The sequence below is a fragment of the Lynx rufus genome, unplaced genomic scaffold (assembly GCF_022079265.1).
Source record: "Lynx rufus isolate CCGP_SWC_20201006 ecotype Redwood Valley unplaced genomic scaffold, mLynRuf1.p SCAF_9, whole genome shotgun sequence".
NCBI lineage: Eukaryota > Metazoa > Chordata > Mammalia > Carnivora > Felidae > Lynx > Lynx rufus.
Window position 1 is genome coordinate 11,043,993 of NW_025814897.1, and position 21,461 is coordinate 11,065,453.

The following is a 21,461-nucleotide window of genomic DNA, read 5'->3' on the forward strand; positions in this document are numbered from 1 at the left end:
TACCAAAATATCAATGACCTTTTTATTGCAGAAATAGAAAAGTCATCCTAAAATTCATAAGGATTCTCATGGGGTCCTGAATAGCCAAATTAATCTTGAAAAAGAAGAACAATGTTGGACGTCTCATATTTCCTGATTTAAAAGCTTACTGCAAAGCTAGGGTAATCAATACAATGTGGTATCAGTGTAAAGATAGACTATAGACCAATAGAATAGACTAGAGAGTTCAGAAATAAGTTCTTGCATGTATAATCAAATGATTTTTGACTGGAACTTTTTCCCCAAGATGCATTTTGCCCATGCCATATAAGGAAGGCAGTACCTGGGATATCTGTGAGTCTTGCAATCCTGCCTGGGGTCTCCTTTTCAGCACCAAGAGGAAAGAAACCCTAAGTGGGGAAGAGTGCCACTGGGAGCACTTTGCTCTAGACTGATTCATTTCTCAAGTAATCTAACTGAGACCCTTAGACCCTTAGAGGGGGTTCAGCAACGGATGGAATGTACTTTAGAACCTAACACAAACATCCTCGTATTAAAAAAGAAGAAAAGAAGGTCTCCATTCAAAACTCCTTTCCCCTCAAGCTTGCCTTCCTGTCCTTGTGCCATTACCATACTGCTCCTTAAGAGAGTAGTCTACACTCCCTGCTTCTTCTTCCTGGACAAGCCACCTTTTCATTTCCTGGGACAGTGATGATTTCCTTCCCCCACCATTCCATAACGTTCTCTCTGCTAATGACTTTCCAATAGTCAAATCCAGGGAACTTTTTTTTTTTTTAATTTTTTTTTCAACGTTTATTTATTTTGGGACAGAGAGAGACAGAGCATGAATGGGGGAGGGGCAGAGAGAGAGGGAGACACAGAATCGGAAACAGGCTCCAGGCTCTGAGCCATCAGCCCAGAGCCTGACGCGGGGCTCGAACTCACGGACCGCGAGATCGTGACCTGGCTGAAGTCGGACGCTTAACCGGCTGCGCCACCCAGGCGCCCCAAATCCAGGGAACTTCTAAATCACCAGTTTACTTGTTTCAATTTTCTGTCCATCCCTCTGACCACATTTTCACTGCTTGTTTGGCAATTCCTTCTGCCCACCGCTTAAACATCGATGTTCTCTGGTGTGCTGTGTCTCAGACCTCTCTGATATGGGGACATCTTCCCTAGCTCCCCTATCCGAAATGTTAGTCCCTCTCCACCCCAGAACTCCCTATCCCCCGTGCCCCTCTCTATAGTTCTCCTTAACACATATCACCATAAGCATACCAGATATTCATCAATTTATTTCTATCTTCCCCATAAAAATGGAAGTCCATGGAGGCAAAGATTCTGTTTTGTCCACAGCTATATCCCCAGTGAGAGGCACTTAGCAGATACTTAATAAGTATTTGTTGAATAAATGAAAGGAACTTTGATGTCTTCCTCTGCCTCAGATGGACCCCAATCTTCAGGAAGTTCTTCAGTTCTGCTATTGTTATCTTAGAAATATTTCTCATATCTGTGCTTCTTTTGGCTTTCTTCCCCATTTGCTGCCTTAGATTAGGACCTGTTACCCCTTGCTGGGGCTGCCTCGGTAGCCCATTTTCTGCTTTACCAGGAAAGCTCCTACTCTAAAGCACTGTGCCCAGTGGCTCCTTCCTCTCCCTCCTCGCCCAGATGTTCACAGGATAGATGCTCATTAATGTGTGTCTGACAGCCCCAGGACTCCCTCTGGGAAGAGACATCGGGGAGGACCACAGTTTTGTCCCATTTCAAAGTGAGGTTCAGGGAGGGACCGACTTGCAGAGCTCACAGAGATAGGCATTGATGAGTGGAGAAAGGACGAATTGGAGACAAGTGATGGGCCCTGTTGAAAGAACATGGGAGAGACCCATGCCATGTGGATTGGAATCACTGTGGGGCAGAATTCTAGAATGAGTCATTACAACACAGATCAACAGACACACAGGGCAGGGAGGGGCAGGAGAGAGAGAAAAAAAGAAATTCAATCATGCTGAAGTCAGATAGGATTTCTACACCTGCCTACGTTAGAAAGCTAAAAATAGGGACATTTGGGGAGAAAAAAATAGAAATCTTTTAATTCTAGTGACACGGGCTATAAGGAGGGAGGTTTTGAGAGAAGGGTGTGTCTCCCACTCTTGGTAAAATTAGAAATAGGAAAATTTTATTTTGGGTATTCCAACCTTCCCTTTTCCCCTTTTCCCCTTCAGGCTTATTTTCTCTTTCTTTGCTATCAAATCTCTTTTTAGGAAAAGAGTCTGATACGTGGGACTTAATGTTATATGTTAGTAGTAGTAATTTTACATGTTAATGGAAGCTTATATCTGAAGCTAAATATGCTTAAATATAGCCACCATTAGAAAAACCTATATGGTCCACTATATCCAGCACAGGGCTAAAAACAGTGGTTGTTCAATAAATACTTACTGAAAGATGTTCAAAAAGCATTATTTATATGATCAAACTTTGGCAACCATATAAATATCCAACAAGGGGGAGACCATTGAAGAACCATTGGTATATAGAAATATTGCATAGCGATAACAATATTTAGAACGCCTTTTTATAAGGCCTGGGAAAATGCTTATAATGAAATGTTAGGGAAAATAAACAAGATTCAAGTTGCTACTATACTATGTCACTTCTAAAAATCATATGCGTATACAAGGACAAAATCTGTGGGTATCTGGAATCTGGGATTTGGGGGGGTATTTCTAGCTCCTACTTTCTACTTTTCTGTATTTTTGAATTACTTATAATTGGCATGAGATAAGTATTTAAGCAATAACGTTGGAAAGATGGATTTGGGAAAGGAACGCTTTTTTAGGGGTCCCAGAAGTCATAGCGTGCTGGTGTGGCTCTCGTGGTCTAACACGTGGGAGGAGACAGGAAGGAGATACCAGCCTCTCTGGTAATGGAGATTGGCTGTTTGGCTAGTGGAGGATGGGATTTTAAAGAGCGGTACAACTGTGGAGAGCCTGACCTTTAAAGAAAAAGGGAGTACTTGGTAATATTGATGCATTGGTGCTTTGAACGTGGCAGCCTTCCTCTGGGAGGGTCACTGTGCTGGGCTAATAAGCTAGTCCAGCATCTAGAACAATTTGTGCTCCTGATTCTTCCTCAAATTTTGTTTCTTACACACTCAAGCCTTGCTCAGGCGCTGAGACATGTTTATTTCCCCCCTGCTCCCCCACCCTCTTCTATATAAAATACAATTGTAAGATTAACTGAAACCCTCTGTGCGTACCTCAGTGATATCCTACGTGAATAGCTTTAAGAATTGAGGTTCTGTGCCATTATAAGAAAAAATTAATATCCAGTATCTCGCCTGTACCATAAAATCTACGTAAAAGGCTCAGTGATCTTCCTAAAGAGACCACAGATTTCAGCATTCATAAACAAGAAAACATTTCCTTCGGTTATTTCTGGAAATTCCTTCCAAACATCTGCGTTTTCTTCGAACTTAAGTAGCTTCCCACCTCCTTCCCCTGAGATCTGTTGCCACTCTGTGGGAGAGTAAACTTCATAGCCAGTTTAAAACAAACAAACAAACAAACCCAAAGCAAAACCCTGCACTAGCAGTCTATCTCCATCCCTCTCCAAATTTCTAATTTCCTGCACTTAAAAAAAAAAAAAGTCCTAAGCTATCCTGTGTTTCAAGGATCTTAGGATCTAAATGGAGAGACGACTTTGAAAACCTAACCAAACCTAAGATTGTGTATTTATTATTTACTGGTTATTAAAATATCCACCTTCCCAACTAAGGAAGGCTGGGTGGCAGGAGGGACCGTGGAGGCGTGGGGGAGAAGTGTGAAGGGAAGAAATCCCAGCTCTGCCTGAAGACTGCGTGAGAAAGAGCCCGACTCCTCCAGTAGCTCCAGGCCGCGTTTTGCAGGCGGCCGCATCTGCCTCCCCTGTCTCTCTTACCTCCTTGATGTTCGGCACTATTTGTGGCCGGCGTGGTGGAAGGACACAGTGAGGTTCTCACCCCCGCCCCCCCGCCCCCCGCTCCCATCCCCAGTTCCATCAAAGCGAACCCGGGCCAGCGCAAGGATCTCCGAGTTGCGAGTGTGCTGAGGCTGGGACTGTCACTCATTCTCCGATCAGCGCGTGAACGCAGCTCGGCAAGCCGCTGGCAGGAAACAATTCTGCAAAAATAATCATACTCAGCCTGGCAATTGTCTGCCCCTAGGTCTGTGGCTCTGCCGCCGTCCACACTCTCTGCAAGGGGGGGGGCACAGAATTTACCGCGGCAAGAACGTCCCTCCCAGCCAGCAGATTACAATGCTGCAAACTAAGGATCTCATCTGGACTTTGTTTTTCCTGGGAACTGCAGGTACATTTTGAAATTATGATTATTCTCAGTCTGATGTACTGATCGCCCCCTCCCCCCTCCTCCTCCCACGAAGACACTGGTATTTGGGGTGGCTTTACGTGGAATGCTAAGGGTGGTCATTGTCGTTGAGCCGAGGAAGGAGCGCGTAGCCCTTGCTGCCCCGCCGAGCCCTGCGCTCTCCGGGGCTGCGCCGGACCGGGGCTGCGCCGGACCGGGGCTGCCTACCAGCGCCGCGAGCACCGGACGCGCCTCCGGCGCGCCCGCCCTTCCCACTTTGTGTGCCCGCAACGCGGGAGCCGAGCCGTCTGCTCCCGGGGACGGGGACGCTCCCGGGGACGCTGTGGCCGCACCGGTGCTGGGCAGCGCTCCTTCCCAAAGCGGGTGGCGGGGCGGGGTTGCCGCGGCTCGGAGGTGCTGCTGCGCGGGCTCAGGTTCCGCGGGGCAGGGGCTCGTGAGCCCCGGTCCCGGGAAGAGTGAACAATAAGGCCGGGGCGGCTGCCCCATCGTTATTTCCCTGGGTCTAATAAAGTGGGGCTCGCCGCCGTCGCGCCCAGCCCCCCCCCCCTCCTGCCCGGGCTGAATAACGGTTTGCAAAATGAGGCGAAAATGGGCAGAATCTCAGGGCTGTGTGGCCGTTCTTGCACCCCCGTCGATATGACGTTAGTTTTTCATTTGCCAAATCGCTGGTTACTTGCAAAGCCTGCTCTCGGCCGGGAGCACGGAGGGATGGGAGGGCCGAGCGCCGCGTTTTGACAGGAGGAAGTGCGGAGGGGCGGAGGGGCGGAGGGCGAGGAGGGCGTGATCGGGCTGCCTGGTGTGTGTGTGTGCGCGTGTGTGTGCGCGCGCGTGTGCCTTCACACTCACAGCGAGCCCCGTGTTGCACGGTGCGCGAGAAGAATGGCAGGTAGCCACCCGCAGCACCTCGCCTAGCCTCCTTTCTTTGGGCGAGGTTCCTGAATCTAGCAAAGTGTGAACAATAGGGAGCTGAGGAGGAGATAGTCGAGGGATGCTGCCGCGCGGGTGGCGGGGGCTGCGCCGCCGCCCAGAAAACCTCGGTGGCCGGCCGGGAGGGATGTTCATTTCATTTAGGGTATTTCCACCCCGGCCTCCCTGGGAGATTCTTCTGTGCTCGCCCAACGTCCCCTCCAGCTGCTCTCCACACCCCACCCCACCCAGGGATTTGCGCTCTGGCATGGATGGTCGGGAAGGAGGAAGAAATGGATCAGGGGCCTCAGAGAGCTGGGTGGGGTGGGCGCACATTCCGGGAGGGGGGCGTGTGCCGGGAAGCGCCCGGGGAGAGCAGAGCAGAGGGGACGGTGAGTCCCGGAGGCCGCTGCCAGGTGCCGCCTCTGCTACCCTAGACGGCGGAGCCCGGGTGGGGGAGCGCTCGGGGCGGGCCCTCCCCGGGCGGCACGGGAGTAGCCCCGGCCACCGCCTCCAGCCAACTCGGGTCCCTTTCCCATGGCGACCAATCAGAGCGAGGCTGGCTGGGCGGGAAGCCGTGAGAGGCTTTTATTGCGGCGCGGGTGGCGGCCCAGAGCTGCCAGGACCGTCTCCGGTGTTCCAGCCTAACGGTCTTGCTCGCCCCCCGCCAGGAGAAACCCCGCCCCGCAGCCCGGAGGGAAGAAGATGGAGCCCAGGTGCCCCCAGGAGGTCCGGCCCTCCCATGCTCGCCCACTCGAGCCTCTGTCACGCAGCCCCGGGGCGTCCCTTCCGCCCCCCAGCGTGCACACTCTGCCCGTGTCTTCCCGGACCGAGCTTGTAGCCTGGGAGGGCGCAGTGGCTGGGAGCATCGACTCGCGCGTGCGCCGACCGGCCTGCTGCGGGCCGGGGGCGAGGCTGGGGGTGGGGCCGAGGGGGGGTTGAGGGGACCCTCAGCCGTCGGACGGCCCCTCGCGGCAGGTCGCTGGTCCCTCCGCCACCTGGCCGGGGCCGCACCGGGCTTGCCCTTTTCTGTGGTGCCGGCTGGTCTCCGCGCGTGCCCTCCTCCCCTCGAGGTGGGGGCGTGGCCATGGAGACCTGCTCTTTGGGGGGCCTTTGGGAGCGATCGCTGGCCAACCTTTCCACCACGGTGAAGGGTGTAACCTTCCGTGTTGGGATGTGCGGGCAGGCGCAGGCTAGTACCCGTCAAGGGAGTCCCGGATTGGGATGCGGTGGCTGACCAGGCAAGGGTGGCATTCTGATCAGTGTTCCCTGGAGGGAAAGCGGCCTCAGTCCCGCCCTAGGACTGTGAGGATGGGGACAAGGCAGAACACTAAACGCACACAAGCTTGCCTAACAAAAGAAAGAAGTTGAACGGTTTTCCAAAGAGAAATCATTTTCCATTAAAATATTGATAATTCCACAGTTAAAAAAAAATCGAAGCCTTCAAATCAAAGGGTCAGGTTGAAAATAAAAACAGTATTATATATACGTACGCACATATATGTAAATGTGTATACGTAGTAATAATTATTATAATAGTAACATAATTATTATTTTTTCCTCAAATGTATTTTCAGGGACAGTGGTAGTTCAGTCTCTGCGCTCTATACAGTGCGTATGAAAATTTAAATACAACGTATGCTACCTTTAACACCAAAGGAAATCAGTCCTGCAGCCTGTCTCACTTTGGTATCTTTTGCTCTTTCTGAATAAGGTGAAAGGTTGCGGAATCACACAGCAAATTTGAGTTTATTCTAACAGCAGTTCTGGATGTTTTGTGGAAAAATGGAATGATTTGGAATGGTTAAGTCGTGTTTATCTGGCAATTTTACAATCCTCTTCCAATTTTACTTGCTAGAGTAGAGGAATGAATAGGACTGACTGGTTTTCTAACAAGGTAGCACTGATTAAGAACAAAGGACACCTTTGCTACCTCACAGAAGCCAGCTAGTAGGTATATGAGTACATACAACGTCCCTCACTAAATGAATCATCAAGGTGTGTTTCAGTCAGGTTTGCTGTAAGTACAATTATGCCGAGCTATATTATTTTTGTTGATTTTTATTTGAAGGTCAGAAAGGTGTGTTTCTGAACAAAATGCAACTGAATATAATATAGTTGTACTGAAAAATGTGGAAGAAGTTGCACGACTCTATCCCAAAACCAGAAAGTTAATTTTTCTTTCGACAAATATTAGCGTAGATTAAAATACTGGAAATAACTCAGAATTTGTTTAAAATTCAACACAGGTAGACACAAAAAGAATATAACGCAGACAGTGTGGAAGTGTGGCCTGTCCTTTATTTAATAGTTTTTGAGTTACTATTCCTGCTGTGAAGGTTCTAAAGATCTACCAATCATGTTGCTTTCGTTAGTCCAAAAATTTACATTTTTTTAAAGTCACTTTTTCAAGAAGCTTCCCCCTTCTTCCCTCAACAGATTGAATTTGTTGACTTTTTTTCCCAGGTATGTTTCCTCAGGATCTACTTTTTTAGAAGTAATACTGGAATAGCAGAAAATAGCAGAGCATAATCTTGTTCAATAAAGGAGGTTTATCCGAGTCTCTTTGCTAATTGTTTAAACTAAGGATTTGTTGACCTAACTGGTGAACTGTTTCTTGAGCTTGATAGTACAAGAATTAAGGCAGTAATTGTTTGCAAACCCCCCACCAAACCCAAAAATTATGGTATGGGTGTGGTCTTAGCAAGGGCTGTGGGTGCTTACTCAAGGCGACGGATCAGAGGGAGCAGTTAGTCACATGAAAACCTGTAATTCTGAGTTTTGCTTAGTGCTTCTCTTTGGAGTCCATTCATCATTAATCGAGTTCCTCAGATAGGTAATATGTAGTTTAATGTAAGTAATCTGTATCTATATTTTTCTGTCACAGGGAACAAGGTCTTAATTGCCTCTCAAAATAAATAGCACCATTTTCTCATTCAAAACCTAATCTTTACACATGACAGATGTTTTTGTTTGCTATGGAACTTGGTTTCTTAAATTATAGACGGCATCTTATAAACTTTACACTGCTTGAAATATGAAATATGGACTTGGGAATTTCTGACCCAACCACTTAATTTTTTAAGGTGACAAAGCCTCTACTTAATAGGAGTTTGATGAATTCCCCATATTTACGTCTTCAGTGTTAAAGCACCGTGGCTGCCCTCCAGACAGAAAGTGACTTCAATGCTACTGGCAGACCTCCAAAGATATTTTACAGACAGTCCTTCCTGTCTTTGTGCGAAATGAGTGATTGACTACCTGTTGCTAGAGAACAGTATGGACTTTCCCTGCCAATCTTGGGTTTGTGGTGATGGAGAGCAGAAGCAGTCGGCAGGGTGGAGAGAGATGGGGTCCCACCTGCCACTGCCAGTCTTCTGGGAACAGGCAGCCTGAGAGGAGACAAAGGCATGCAGAAAAGGCTCTCTGGTACTGTTTAAGTATTGAGTCTTAGAGCCCACAGATATTTCATGGTGTCAGGATAAATATTTTAATGTCACTTCCATAACTGATAACTCCTCAGTGTAGTGTTCTGACAAATGTATAAGCTAAGAAACATGTGGATCTTTAAAAGAAAGGGCAGCAAATTACAAATAGCATTTTACTAGTACTTAAAAATGGGTTACAAATCAGACAAGATTGGAACCATGAATCAACTGGCTATGTAGTAATAATGAGTACTTGAGTTTTGAAATAAAAAAGACTAAGGTTAGGGTTCCTTGAGTTAAAAAGAGGAGAAATGAGTAAAATTCAGAAGAGAGTTTCATACATGTCTTGAAAAAGGTCTCTGAGCAATAGTGTAAGAGACGCCCTCTTAGGAAGAGGGGGATGCCCAGGGACCCCTCTGAATCCTACGGATTAGGTGTCTACGAGGCCCAGAGTTTTTTCCTACGAGGAAACAACCCTAGTGAAACAGTCATTGATAATACAGGTCGATGTGCTTACTACAGTAGGGCAACAACATCCAGAAGTCCATCTGAAGGTCACAGTCATGTCATGTTTAGCCCTTTTTGTTATCAGTATTAACTCTCGGTGCCAACCCTTAAAACCATTCACTGATGTAAAGGGATGTAAATTATTTGGCGTTGCTAGTGGTGTCATTATGCCCTTTCATTTCGCACTTTTGAAATGCTGTCTGTCTGCTGAAGATGCTCATTAGGGTCATTGCCTTTTGATGTTGGTCTGCGTGCCAAATGGCAGCCTTTCTGGCAGTTTCCATACATTACAGTTAAGGCGCTTTTAGGCCTTGTCTACGCGCAGCCACTGATTTAACTGTTTTCAGCTAGGATGACACACTTCTCCCTTCCTGCACTATTAATTTAGCTTCTGAGCAGTTGGAGACCAAAACGCGACTACACTGAAAAGATAAGCCCTTTGCTCTGTTTTGTGTATGTGTGGTTTTTTTTGGGGGGGGGTGGAGAAAAGGTTTTAATGTACCTATTGTGCATTCTTTTTCTGCCAGATATATGTAAATATGTTTTCCTTTGAATTCAAAGACCACATCACTGATAGGACTTGAAAGGCTTCTTTCTATTCCATTCTGTATTCTCACCCAGGACTTTCTGATTGGTAGCTGCCAACACTGGCCTGTTTTCTGTCGGTGTCATCCTTGAGATAACATGTGACAGGCCTTGGTATCTGATTACCTCATCCTTTAGGAATATCTATAGTAATGTCACAGCACTTGAGATTGTGTTACATTAGGTATTCCCTCCAACCATTGATCACATATATTAATTGAGTTCCAGCTCTGTGGGGAATTACAAAGGACTGAGATAGAATACTTTCTGCTGGCAAGAAACCTAGAGGGTAGGATCACATAGAGTTTAAGAGGGAGCGGCCCACAACCCCAGGTTGAAAGCCCAGCTGTACATATCCCTTATTTGCCGTCCGATTTGGGGCAAGCCCTATAGCTTCCCTAAGTTTCAGCTTTCTCTTCTGCAAAATGGCAAAATTAGCAGTGCCCCCATGTTAGAGTGGTGAATATATTAGAGATCACAGGACTTCAGTGCATGTGAGCCATGTTTATCGATGAGAAAGAGAGGTGTATATGGATCTAGAAAAACATAATATTCAGACATAGTGTTCTTTCCATGACCCAAAGAAGGATATTATGAGAACATGACTTCTTCAGTGACTAGAGCTTGACTTTAAAAAATCTTGAATATGCCTGCACTGTCATGTTGCTTGTGAATATGTTAGAGAGAAAAGTGATTCTCCTTATAAGGCTGAAAGCCATCAGCACGAAGGTTGATGTGGGTTTCATGGGGCCTGAAGGATGTGCCATTTTGAAGGGCCCGTTTAAGGAAAATAAAAAACTCTTCCACAAAATTTAGGAGATAAGTGACCATGAGAACATGTTGGCTTTGGGGCACCTGGGTGGCTCAGTCGGTTGAGCATCCGACTTCAGCTCAGGTCATGATCTCACGGTCTGTGAGTTCAAGCCCTGCATCGGACTCTGTGCTGACAGCTCAGAGCCTAGAGCCTGCTTCAGATTCTGTGTCTCCCTCTCTTTTGACCCGCCCCCATTCACGCCCGGTCTCTCTCTCTCTCTCTCAAAAATAAACATTAAAAAAAAATTAAACAAAAACATGTCGGCAGGTCCCCGTGCCACACAGCCTTGGAAGGAGCCCATGTAATGTGGGGGCCCTGCAGACATCTGCCCTAGCGCCAGCAACTGTGTTTCGGTCTGCTTGAGTCCACTTGCTTCAGAAATAGGTTGACTGTTCCAGTTTGTCAAGCACGTGTCTCCTAAAGGTTGTTTGTGTAGTGCTTTGAAGATCAGAATCATACATCAAAATCAAAATTGTTTTTAGAAAGAAGAAGCCATTTGACCTCTTTATTTTACAGAAAATCTTAAGTGAGACTTGAGTTGATTTAATATTTCTCCCTGCTTATATTTTTGTAAATTACTATCTGGAATAAAATAAAGTAATTGCTATTATTATGCAAATGAGTCAGACATAAATGCCCTACTGGCAGGGCAGGAAGTATTTTTGCCAACTAAAGACATATGCTGTGTTGGAAAAGAAACTCAGATTTTGTGTTAGCTATCTACAAGGAGAGGAACTGCATCGATAATCCCCATAATTATGTCTTAATCATCATCGTACAGTCCCAGACTTTTGCTCTGCATTCTATCATCCAGTCTTCATATCATTTGTTCACTAAATATTTATTGAGTGCGGTGTTCTGGGAATGCAGTGGTAAACGTACATTGTCTCTGTCTTCATGGAACTTCCAGTCTAAGTGTGGAGGAATACAGACATTAAACCAGTAACATACATGTAATATTTATAATCCCATATTCTGATAAAAAAGAATAAGGACGGGAACAGGATACTCTAAAAGATTATTACACGGATCCCACCTTTGTGTGGTTGGGGTGGGGTGAAGAGGTGACATTTACAAAACTCTGTGAAATAAGAACAGATGGTATTCTCATTTGAGACCTGGTTGATTGACTACTTAATTCAACAAACAGTGAATCACAACACACATTCGTAAATTCCATTTAATGCAGCAACCTTTCCTGAAATCTTGACAAGGCCAAGTTGCTTCCAGATTGTTTTGGGTTTCAGATTATAAGGTCGAGGAAGCTATGCTTCTGCCTCTGGAGTTCACCATGTAGTGTGGGAGACAGACATACCATCCTTATAAGTAGAGACATGAATTAGATACCATTGGAGCACAGGGAAGAAAGCCGTTAACTCTGCTTCAGACCCCCTTCAGCTGGGCCTGGGCCTCCACTCCCTGGAGTAGGAAGCAGAAGTGATTCAGGTGGTGGAGAGATGAATGCATAGGGTGATGCTGAGGGAACAGCATGGGGGGCTTGGGGAGAAGTGGCCCGATAGTAGGGGGGAGAAAAGCTCTGTGAGGCCAGATTGTGTCAGGTCTTGAAATAGAAGCTGAGGCCGTGAAAATCTTAAGTAGTTTACAGGGGTGAACCTGGGACCATACGTGCATAGTTGACTCCATCTTCTCATGTTCTGAAGTGAGGACCATCTGAATACACGCAGCATCAGGATGTGAATTTGCTTGGCGTCTGCCAGAAGTGAGGGAGTGGTGACTGGGGGGAGGGGCAAACCAAGAGCTTTGGGTCTGACAAGTCTAGTTTGAGTGCCCTCATTGTAAGTGACATTCTGTACCTTGCTGCACTTCTGGGCCTGTCTCCCTCTGTCTGTAGAATGGGGATCATGACAACCTCCGTTGTGGATTTTGGTGAGCTTAGATAAAATCTCACAGGTAAAACAAGTTAGGCACTCAATATGTACTTTTCAAAAGTTCATCTTGAATGGAGGTTTTCTTTGAAATGTTTAGGAAATATGTGTACTGTGAATATGATGTGCAAAGTTCTGTCCTGGAGGCTGAGGGGGAAAACAATAATACCATACCAGTCCTACAGAAGCTTTCAGATGGTTGGGGAGGAAACGCTTAGTTCAGACAGTTAGGAAATCATGAACGTTACTGTATGAATCATTGCCAAAAAGAAGGAGGCAAATACTAATTGTGAGAATTGTTAAGAAAGACAAAAATCATCTCATCATCTCGGTTCGTTTTAATGTCCAGAAGAAGGTGTGAACAAGCTGGTATTTGATGTGGACCCTCACGGGCATAAGGACAGGTAAGGAGAGAGAGGACCCATTTCGCTGTAGGACAGCATGGGTCTAGCTAGAGAATTGGTCTTCAAGATCATTGAAAGCAGACTGGAGATTGGGCCAGGTTTTATTAAAATCTTAAACGCTAGACAAAGGAGAGGGATGTTGGAGAAATCATTTTCTAAAATATTTAAGGTTATATTCCATGATAACACTTGAACATCTGCTGTGCTAGGCTCTGTGTTTGATGCTAGCTTTGAATTAACAGAGAAATAGGAGGAAACTGGTAGGGATCACTGCAGTACTTGGAGGGGGTGTTAGTTTCTGTAGCTGGACCAAATAGTGTTAGGAAAAGGATTTTTGCTACACAAAAATCAAGTTTTATAAAATTTTATAAAAATCAAATTTTTATGTTCCAGAGGGGCTTGTTAAAGGAAGCCAACCGTGATATAGTTTGTAAAACAGATAATCTTAGGAAGTACACTTGTAGTGGTTTTGGATAAGGATAAAAAAGGCACACAGCTGAGAGGTTAGAGATGACAAATGACTCACCTGGGGTAGATGATAGATCCAAAATGGTAGGTGACTGGGAGAGAGAAAACTTTTTAAGTTGCAAACCCAAGGGAATAAAATCATGGAGCCGTCAGCATGATGGGGAAATTGAGAAAAGGCGTTACCTTGAATGAAAGATAGACCTCAGTTCTACGTAGATTAGGTTTTAGAAAAAAAAAATTGGGTGTCCTGGTATCTTAACTTCTAGGTCAGTATTTTCAACTGTGAGTGGTAAAATCTATTCAAATAGACTTCCACCAGCATTGAAAAAGCAGGAAAGGAAGGATGGAAGGAAGGGAAAAATAGAGGAAAGAGGGAATGGAATGGAATGGGAGGGAATGGGAGGGAATGGAATGGAATAGAATGGAATGGAATGGGAAAGAGAGTATGTATCTTTGTAGCAAGGGTAAGTATTTTGTGAAACTTTTCTTGACCCAGTTGTGATGGAAAACATATCTAATTATGACTCAGATAAAAATAATGTCATAGATAGAGGAATATAGGATTAGACAGAGGCTAAGCCATTCTGTGGGGCAGAGAAGGTGTAGGGCAGAGACCTAATGGTTTAGGGGCATAGGGAGCAGCAGTGACAGCAGAAATACTTGCTGGGCATCTATGCAGTCTTTTAGCTGCAGGTGTACAACAGAGCTCCAAAACTCAACAGTACAATATTTTGTTAGCCTACTATCTAGTGGAGAATGAAAAGGCAACTGGGAGTACCAGGTAGCATCTAAAGCCAGATATGTGGCTAAGATTTCAGAGGCAGAGGAAAAATTACCTGGGCGCTAGGGCGGTTGGAGAATTCTTCGCAGTATAGTGACAGCTGGAGGCTTTGTAGTCAGGATTTTGCTTTACATCTAGGAAGCATAGATGAGGTAGGTGATGTGTTGCATGTTTGGGAGGAAGATGCAGGAGCCCAGCTGGGAGCGGGGTACCAAGAAGACTGAGGGATCATCATAGTCTATATTTGTATTCCTTTCCAGTGGAGAGAAGACATCATAGATTACAATCAGTGTATTGTGCAATCTTCATTACACCCGGAAATATTTATGTTGTAGTTTTTATGTAGCATTTAGAATGGCATCTTGTCCATAATTTGGAAAGTGATACTGAAAAAAAGGGGGTGGGGACCAGAGCCTAGTGGTGTGAACACCTGGTAGAGAAGAATAAAGTGGACAAAAGTTGGAAACAAATGGTGTATATAATACTGATTTTGTTTTTTAAAAAAATGTCTGTCATTCACTAAGACTGTAAGAAGACACCTTTTTTTATACCATCTGAGTTTTCTCTAATGAGCATACATTATTTTGTATTCAGATTGTAAAATAAATACTGTATTAAAAAGTGGGCGGTAGTCGTTAAAAGTGGATATGTGTGTAAGAAAGATGAGGCACAAGTGGAAAACTGGGGGTTTGAATCAGAGGAGAGTGGGGAGCTTAGAGAAGTTTAGTTGGGTAGTGAAATTCACATTCTCAGAGCCAAAGACAGAGGAGGAGTGGATAGCCAGGGTATTTGACCACAAAGAAGGAAGAATGGGGTGTTGGGGTGGGGAAAGGCTTCAGACTGGGGGGCCATCTGGGCACAAGGGAAAAGAGCCAGGTCATGAACAAACCTTTCACAGGACAACGGGATGGGGTCACCTGAGAAGAAGAGGATAATGTTAGAGGGTTTTCTCCCCATTGGTTTCATTTATCATGGTAGGTGATAATTTTAAGACACCATTTTATTTTCTCGCACCATTGCCCATGATATCTGTACCTTTATTCTATACCTTTAAAAAAGGTTTGTTGATAGCAAAACCCTTTGAAGTTTGTTCAGTTTGTCACAAATTGGCTGCATTGTTTTTGTGAGATTGGCAAAAGAGGGGACATGGGCATGACTGACTCCTGATGTTCTTTTATTCATACTGCGTCTCCGAGTGTCCGTTTCGTCTGTGTGAGATGCTGCCAGTTGCTAGTTAAGCTGCAGTTGCTGTATGAGAATTGGATTCAGGGTGCAACATGGAAGCTTAAAGATCTGCTGTCAGGAGCACGAGGAGATGCAAACCCAGCACAAGCTCTTTGATCTGAGTTATAACTACACAGTATCTTCCTTTCTTAATTTAGTATCTCCTTGTAGTGTTATAGAGTGGTGCATACTGTAGGGGGAGCCTCAGGGGCCTTTGACATCAAACTTGGCATTTTGCACCCTGGGTCTTCTGCTTCCTGTGACCTTGAGCCAGTTATTTAATCTCTCCAATGCTCAGTTTATTTCTCTGTGAAGCAGGAATAATAATACCCGCCTAATAGGGTTATTGTGAGGATGAAATGAGGTAATTTATGCAACTGTCTGGCACAGAGTAAGCTCAGTAATTTTTTCCCATTTTCCTTCTTTCTGTTAAAGTTCACAGTGAAGGGGTGTACAATTAGTGTTGGATTTAAGTATTGATTATAATTAGAATCACATTTTTTCCCATTTAGTTTTCATTCTCTGAGAGTTCAGGATCACCATGAATTGCAACTGAGTTAGAAACACCATGGCTGATTGCTTAACTGTTTGTTTCAACTCCTTTGGAAGCAAAGTCTGGTAGATCTTGGTTTTGAAAAAAGTAGAATTTAAAAAAACAACTTGGCTTATATAGGTTCTCCTTTCTATTTGCATAGGGTTAATTTTAAACCTGTCAATTCACCATAATAGTAGAGCCATAAAATTTAGTGTACTTAAATAAATGGTTGCTGCTAAAGATCATATTGGTGACACTTCATTAATCTGGAAGTCATTTGTCTGGCATCCTTAAATCTTTGGAACATGAAGCATGAAGAATAAGGGAAAAAAAGAAGAAGTAAGAGAAAGATGCCTCTGGATAGCCAAAATAGATATCCCAAAGCCCATGCATTTAATTGTATGCACTTGACCCATAGGGGAAGTCCTTTAGCCTTTTTTTCCCCCAGAAAGAGTGCATATATTCTTAGTTAATTTCCTAGCTTCTACCACATGTAGAAGGGCTCTGAGACTCAAACTAGAATCAAGGAAACATGACTATTAGGTATAAGTATATTGGTAGTATACTAGTAGGAAGATGTAGTAACTTGAATGGATGGAAAAATTATGAAAAACAGATTCAAGAACACAAAGTTCTATACATGACAAAGTTCCAAGGGAATGTCTGTAACATAGTGCAACATAAATAATGGGTGTTCATAATTAAGCCTCATTTGGAAGAGCCAACTATTGGCCTATTCAAGCAGCAGGCAAAACTTATATGGATTAGTTTTTGGAGCATGTGTCTTTGATATTCAGCTCTGTCCTACGTAATGAAGGAGGTATGATTTCAAGGAGTCTCTGTATAGTTGCAAACATGAAACAGACATAGATGTAGGTACCACTCTCTTCACCAGTGGTAAGTTGGAATGAAAGGTAATATAATTAGTGTTACTCATGTGGAAAAAGCAGTCATGAGACATTCTAATCCCCAATGATTTAGGACAAAGGATATTTCATATTTCATTCCTATAGAGTGACCTTGTTATATATAGCCTCTCAGCTCTGCTTGAATTCCACAGCTATTTACTTACCATTAAGAGAAGTTGTGTCAGCCAGCATCTCTCTCTTCTCCATTACATTATAGTCCGTATGTATTGGGATTAAAGATCCTAACTATTCAAGCAATTAGAATTCATTGGTTGTAATTCCTCCCTTTCTTAAATTTAATTTTTATTCTTAGCAAAATGACATGTCCACATTGTTTAAGAAGTTAAGTCATTTTATAAAACATGAAACATTAGTCCCCTGCCTCAACCCTTACTACCCTTTCTTACCCCTCCGTTATCCTTCCTGTTTCTGATTTTGACTTCCCTGAAGCATCCACTTTCTATTCATTTAGTTGTGTCTACCTTTTTTAATGTCCATATTTATACTTTCTTACTTTGTCAGTTTCAGGCATTATTTATTGACTTTATTCTCTGTGGGTTTAGTATTCGTACAATACTCTCTACCCCCTTATTTCCTTTACCTTGGCCTCCCAATATAACAATTTTTCCATTTTTGATTTAAACAATATTTAATGTTTACATTATTATGACCGTGTAAATATTATTCACAGCTGAGCGTTGAGCAATTATATGATTTTATTTCTTTTCTTATATAATGTACTGTCTTTCCTGAAGTTTATGATGGCCTTAGTTTTTCTTTGCTTAGTTTTCTATATACCTATCACTAATTCATTATCCACCTCTCAGACTGACATGTAAATTCCCTGTCAATATGTTCCAATGTGGCTATTTTCTTTCATCTTCAGAGGGCATATATCCTAGACCTTATTCTCATTCTTCACTTTTGACTGTTGGTGATCTATGCTTGCAGCAGTTAATTTATATTTGCCTCATGTACAATTCTCTAGGTTGGAAATTGCTGTCTCCAAGGATTTGGAAGGTATTGCTCCTTCAAAACTTTTGTTTTCTAGCTTTCATTGTTGCATTTGTGACATCTAATGCTTTCTGATTTGTAATATTTTGTAGAAAACTCATTTATTTCTCATCTAGAAGATCTTAGGATCTTCCCTTTGTTACAGCATTCTGAAATTTCACAATGCTGTACTTTGTTGTAGGTCTGTTTTTATTTATGGGAGGTAGGTTCTCAGTGGGCCATTTTGGTCTGGAAATTCATGTTTTTCTGTGCTAGGAAATGTTCCTGCATTATTTACTTGGTATTTTCATATCTCTGTTTTTTTCTCTTTTCTCTGGAGCTCTTATTCAGAAGTTAGATTGCTCCTCTAATTTTTTTTTTCCTTTTGTCTTCTCTCTCCTACATTCATTTCTTTGTCCTTGAAACTCTCCACCTTTTACTTTCTGGGAAGTTTTGTCAGCTTCTTGCCAAATTGGATTTTCTATCTTGCTAGCATGTTTTTAATTTCTAAGAATTCTGTTTTATTGTCTGACTGTCTTTTTGGTAGTTTCCTCTTCTTGTTTCTTGGTACAATATCTTTTATATTTCTGAGTATTTTAGAAAAGTTTTCTTGTAATGCCTGGGTGGCTCAGTCAGTTAAGCCACCACCAACTCTTGGTTTGGGCTGAGGTCACCATCTCACGGTTTTGTAAGTTCAAGCCCCATGTCGGGCTCTGCCCTGGCAGCATAGAGCCTGCTTGGGATTCTCTGTCTCCTTTCTCTCTGCCCCTCTCCCACTTGCACTATCTCTGCCTCTCTCAAAATAAACTTAGAAAAATTTTCTTGTATCCTGTGTTATCTCTTTATCCTCTCAATTCCCCTTTATTATCTTTTAGTATCTCCTCTTGTGTTTCATACTGTTTCATTTTATTTCTCAAATTATAATGGTCCTTAGCCACTTATTAGTAATTGGGAGTGAGACAGTAAAAAGCTCTGGGAAATCTCTGTGTGGGTGGGCTTCACTGCAGGTTGATACAATGGGTGGGAAACGTCCACATCCATTCACTAGTACATGCATTTTCTCTTGGGCTGATCAGTTTAAGAGAGTCCAGTGTTTTGCAGCCCATGAGGTAAAGGTCTAACTATTGTTTTTCTCTGAGCTGAATGGTTTGAGAGTATTTTACCCACTAGTCAAGATTTCATTGAATCCCTCTATTTTTAGTGGGGACACTTCTGCTGTCAACAATGCCTAGCATTCCCCAAGAGCAAATTCCCTGGGATTTAACCTCTCCAGCTAATAAACATTCAGTCTTCCTGGACTGAAGAAGAATTCAGCATGGGAGAAGAGATACAGGGCCCTCAGCCTCCTGCAGCTTATAGTTGTGTGCATGTGTGTTGGGTTGATGTTAGTGGTATGAGAAGGGTTGTTGGCTTTAATTTTGAAGCAGCATGCGAGAACCTTCTGATGACCTCTTTGAAGGATCACAATTGCTACAAGCCAGAGCACACATTTGAAATCTGTCATCTCACATGTTCTAATAGGGCATTTTTGAGATTTAAGAATGCCAGCAGAACTTTTTAAAAAATGTTTATTTATTTATTTTTTAATTTTTTTTAACATTTATTCATTTTTGAGAGACAGAGACGAAGCATGAGTGGGGGAGGAGGCAGAGAGAGGGAGACACAGAATCTGAAGCAGGCTCAGGCTCTGAGCTGTCAGCACAGAGCCCATCGCGGGGCTCAAACTCATGAACTGTGTGTTTATGACCTGAGCTGAAGTCAGATGCTCAACCAGCAGCCACCCAGGTGCCCTAATGTTTGTTTATTTTTGAGAGACAGAGAGACAGCATGAGCAGGAGGGGGCAGAGAGAGAGGGAGACACAGAATCGGAAGCAGGCTCCAGGCTCTGATCTGTCAGCACAGAGCCCAGCACGGGGCTTGAACCCACAATCCATGAGCTCATGATCTGAGCTGAAGTTGGACACTTAACTGACTGAGCCACCCAGGCACCCTGAAGCTTACAGAATTCTTAAAGGAAAAGGTTAATGTTCCAGGGGTGCATCAAAAGCAAAGACCTAAGAAGATGAATGTTGGAGGGAATTGACAATCCAGGGAGTTAGGGCCAGTTGTGAGGAGGTTGTTCTGTTTGAAGAACCTTTCCTCAACTAAGAAGTCCTCAAAGATTCCAGTGTGGCCTGAGACTCCACATCTCTTGGACATAAAGACAGGGCTTGGCAGTGATGCTGTGAACCAGAATAAGAGCAGTTTCATGAACACATTTGCAAATGGCTGTGTCCCAGCCTTGTTGGGTAGCAGGAACATTTATTAGAAACATTCATTTAATCCAATATTTATGGAATAACTCCAGTGTTCCATGTAGTTGGGCTGCAAGTTGGAGATACAAGATGAATGTATTTGGTAGCTTTGTAAAAAATTCTAGACCACTTTCTAAATTGTTTTTGGTTACATTTGTAATATTTATTCCTTTGCAATGACACCAAAGACAACCTTGAAATGTCAGAAAAAGATAACTAAGAATTATTTATTCCTTTCTCCGATTTTCCCCTTTTGTGTATGTAAGTTAAAGTTATGCATGACATGTTTAAAATTTAAAATTTTCATTAAAGAAAACCATCTGTCATAATGAAGCAAAAGAGGGACATCATGTGGTATTCTTTGAAGATAAGAGATTGAAAATGCGTCCATTAACTGCCCTAGATTACAGTTTGAGGTCATTTTGAGCTAAATTGGCTTTGGAATCAGAATTTAAATTATTGGTCAGACTCAATTAAGATAACTGGTCGTGTAGACAGTTCATTCCCCTTCCTCCCTTCTCATAAAAGGAACATTTTTATTGTTATAAATACTTCTTCACAGCTAAGTTAGATATAGGGATATTTTTTAGAAGATAAATATTTTGCACATTAATTTATTTGGGTATCTACGTGCATTTTGTGTCTAAACCAGAAACCCGTATAATCATTTATTATTTGGTCTTCTAGAGATATTCATGACAGATCCTTTTGAAGTCACTGGGGTGTAAATCAATACATTATTCTATGTTATATTTCTGCTGCCCTGTGCAGTATTAAGAGAATAACTATCACAAAGTCAGACAGTTAAATTACTTTAATTTAAATACAATAACAATAAATGTGTAGTGGGGGGATATTTTAAGGAAACAAAATTTATAAACGTGTAATTATCTCAACAGCCTGTGTATACGTTTCTAAATATTAAGCTTTTTGTCTGTGATAAGTGAGTTTAAAATTATATTCTCTTTTAATGAACTTAGCGTGAGAGATATAAAATGATGAACTCCATTGTTAACTTAGACTTCACTTTCATCTGTTTTGCTTGTTTATAGACCAGAAGAAATAAATCAGTTCTTTTTCTTTTTTGTTACACATTCATTTAGAATTTAAAAGTTTTTAAAAAAGAGAATAATGTAAACCTTCAGTGAATGTGGTGGTGTTACCTGTGGGGCTGGTTGTGTATCTGATGCTGTTTGGAGAATCCAGGTGTGTAAGTGACTTGCACTGGTTAGACCCTGGAACTTGACAAGGAAACTCAAATACCTTGAGTGATTTACTGATGTCCCTGAAATGATGGGGGAAACTGATGGTGTGCAGATGTCACAGGCAGCTACTCATTAGCAGACAGAGTCACTTGTCCTGGGGGTTGGGGCTATTCGCAAG

General features: G+C 43.2%; 1 protein-coding gene across 1 annotated transcript in view; it reads left to right on the plus strand.

Annotated features, from left to right (window-relative positions):
• Nucleotides 1-4,070: 4,070 nt before the first annotated feature.
• Nucleotides 4,071-21,461, plus strand: part of NCAM1 (neural cell adhesion molecule 1) — a 316,387-nt gene continuing 298,996 nt past the window's right edge. Inside the window, exon 1 of the mRNA XM_047072349.1 lies at nucleotides 4,071-4,327. Coding sequence (XP_046928305.1) covers nucleotides 4,276-4,327 — 52 coding nt within the window. The 5' untranslated portion in view covers nucleotides 4,071-4,275. The remainder of the gene's footprint in view (nucleotides 4,328-21,461) is intronic.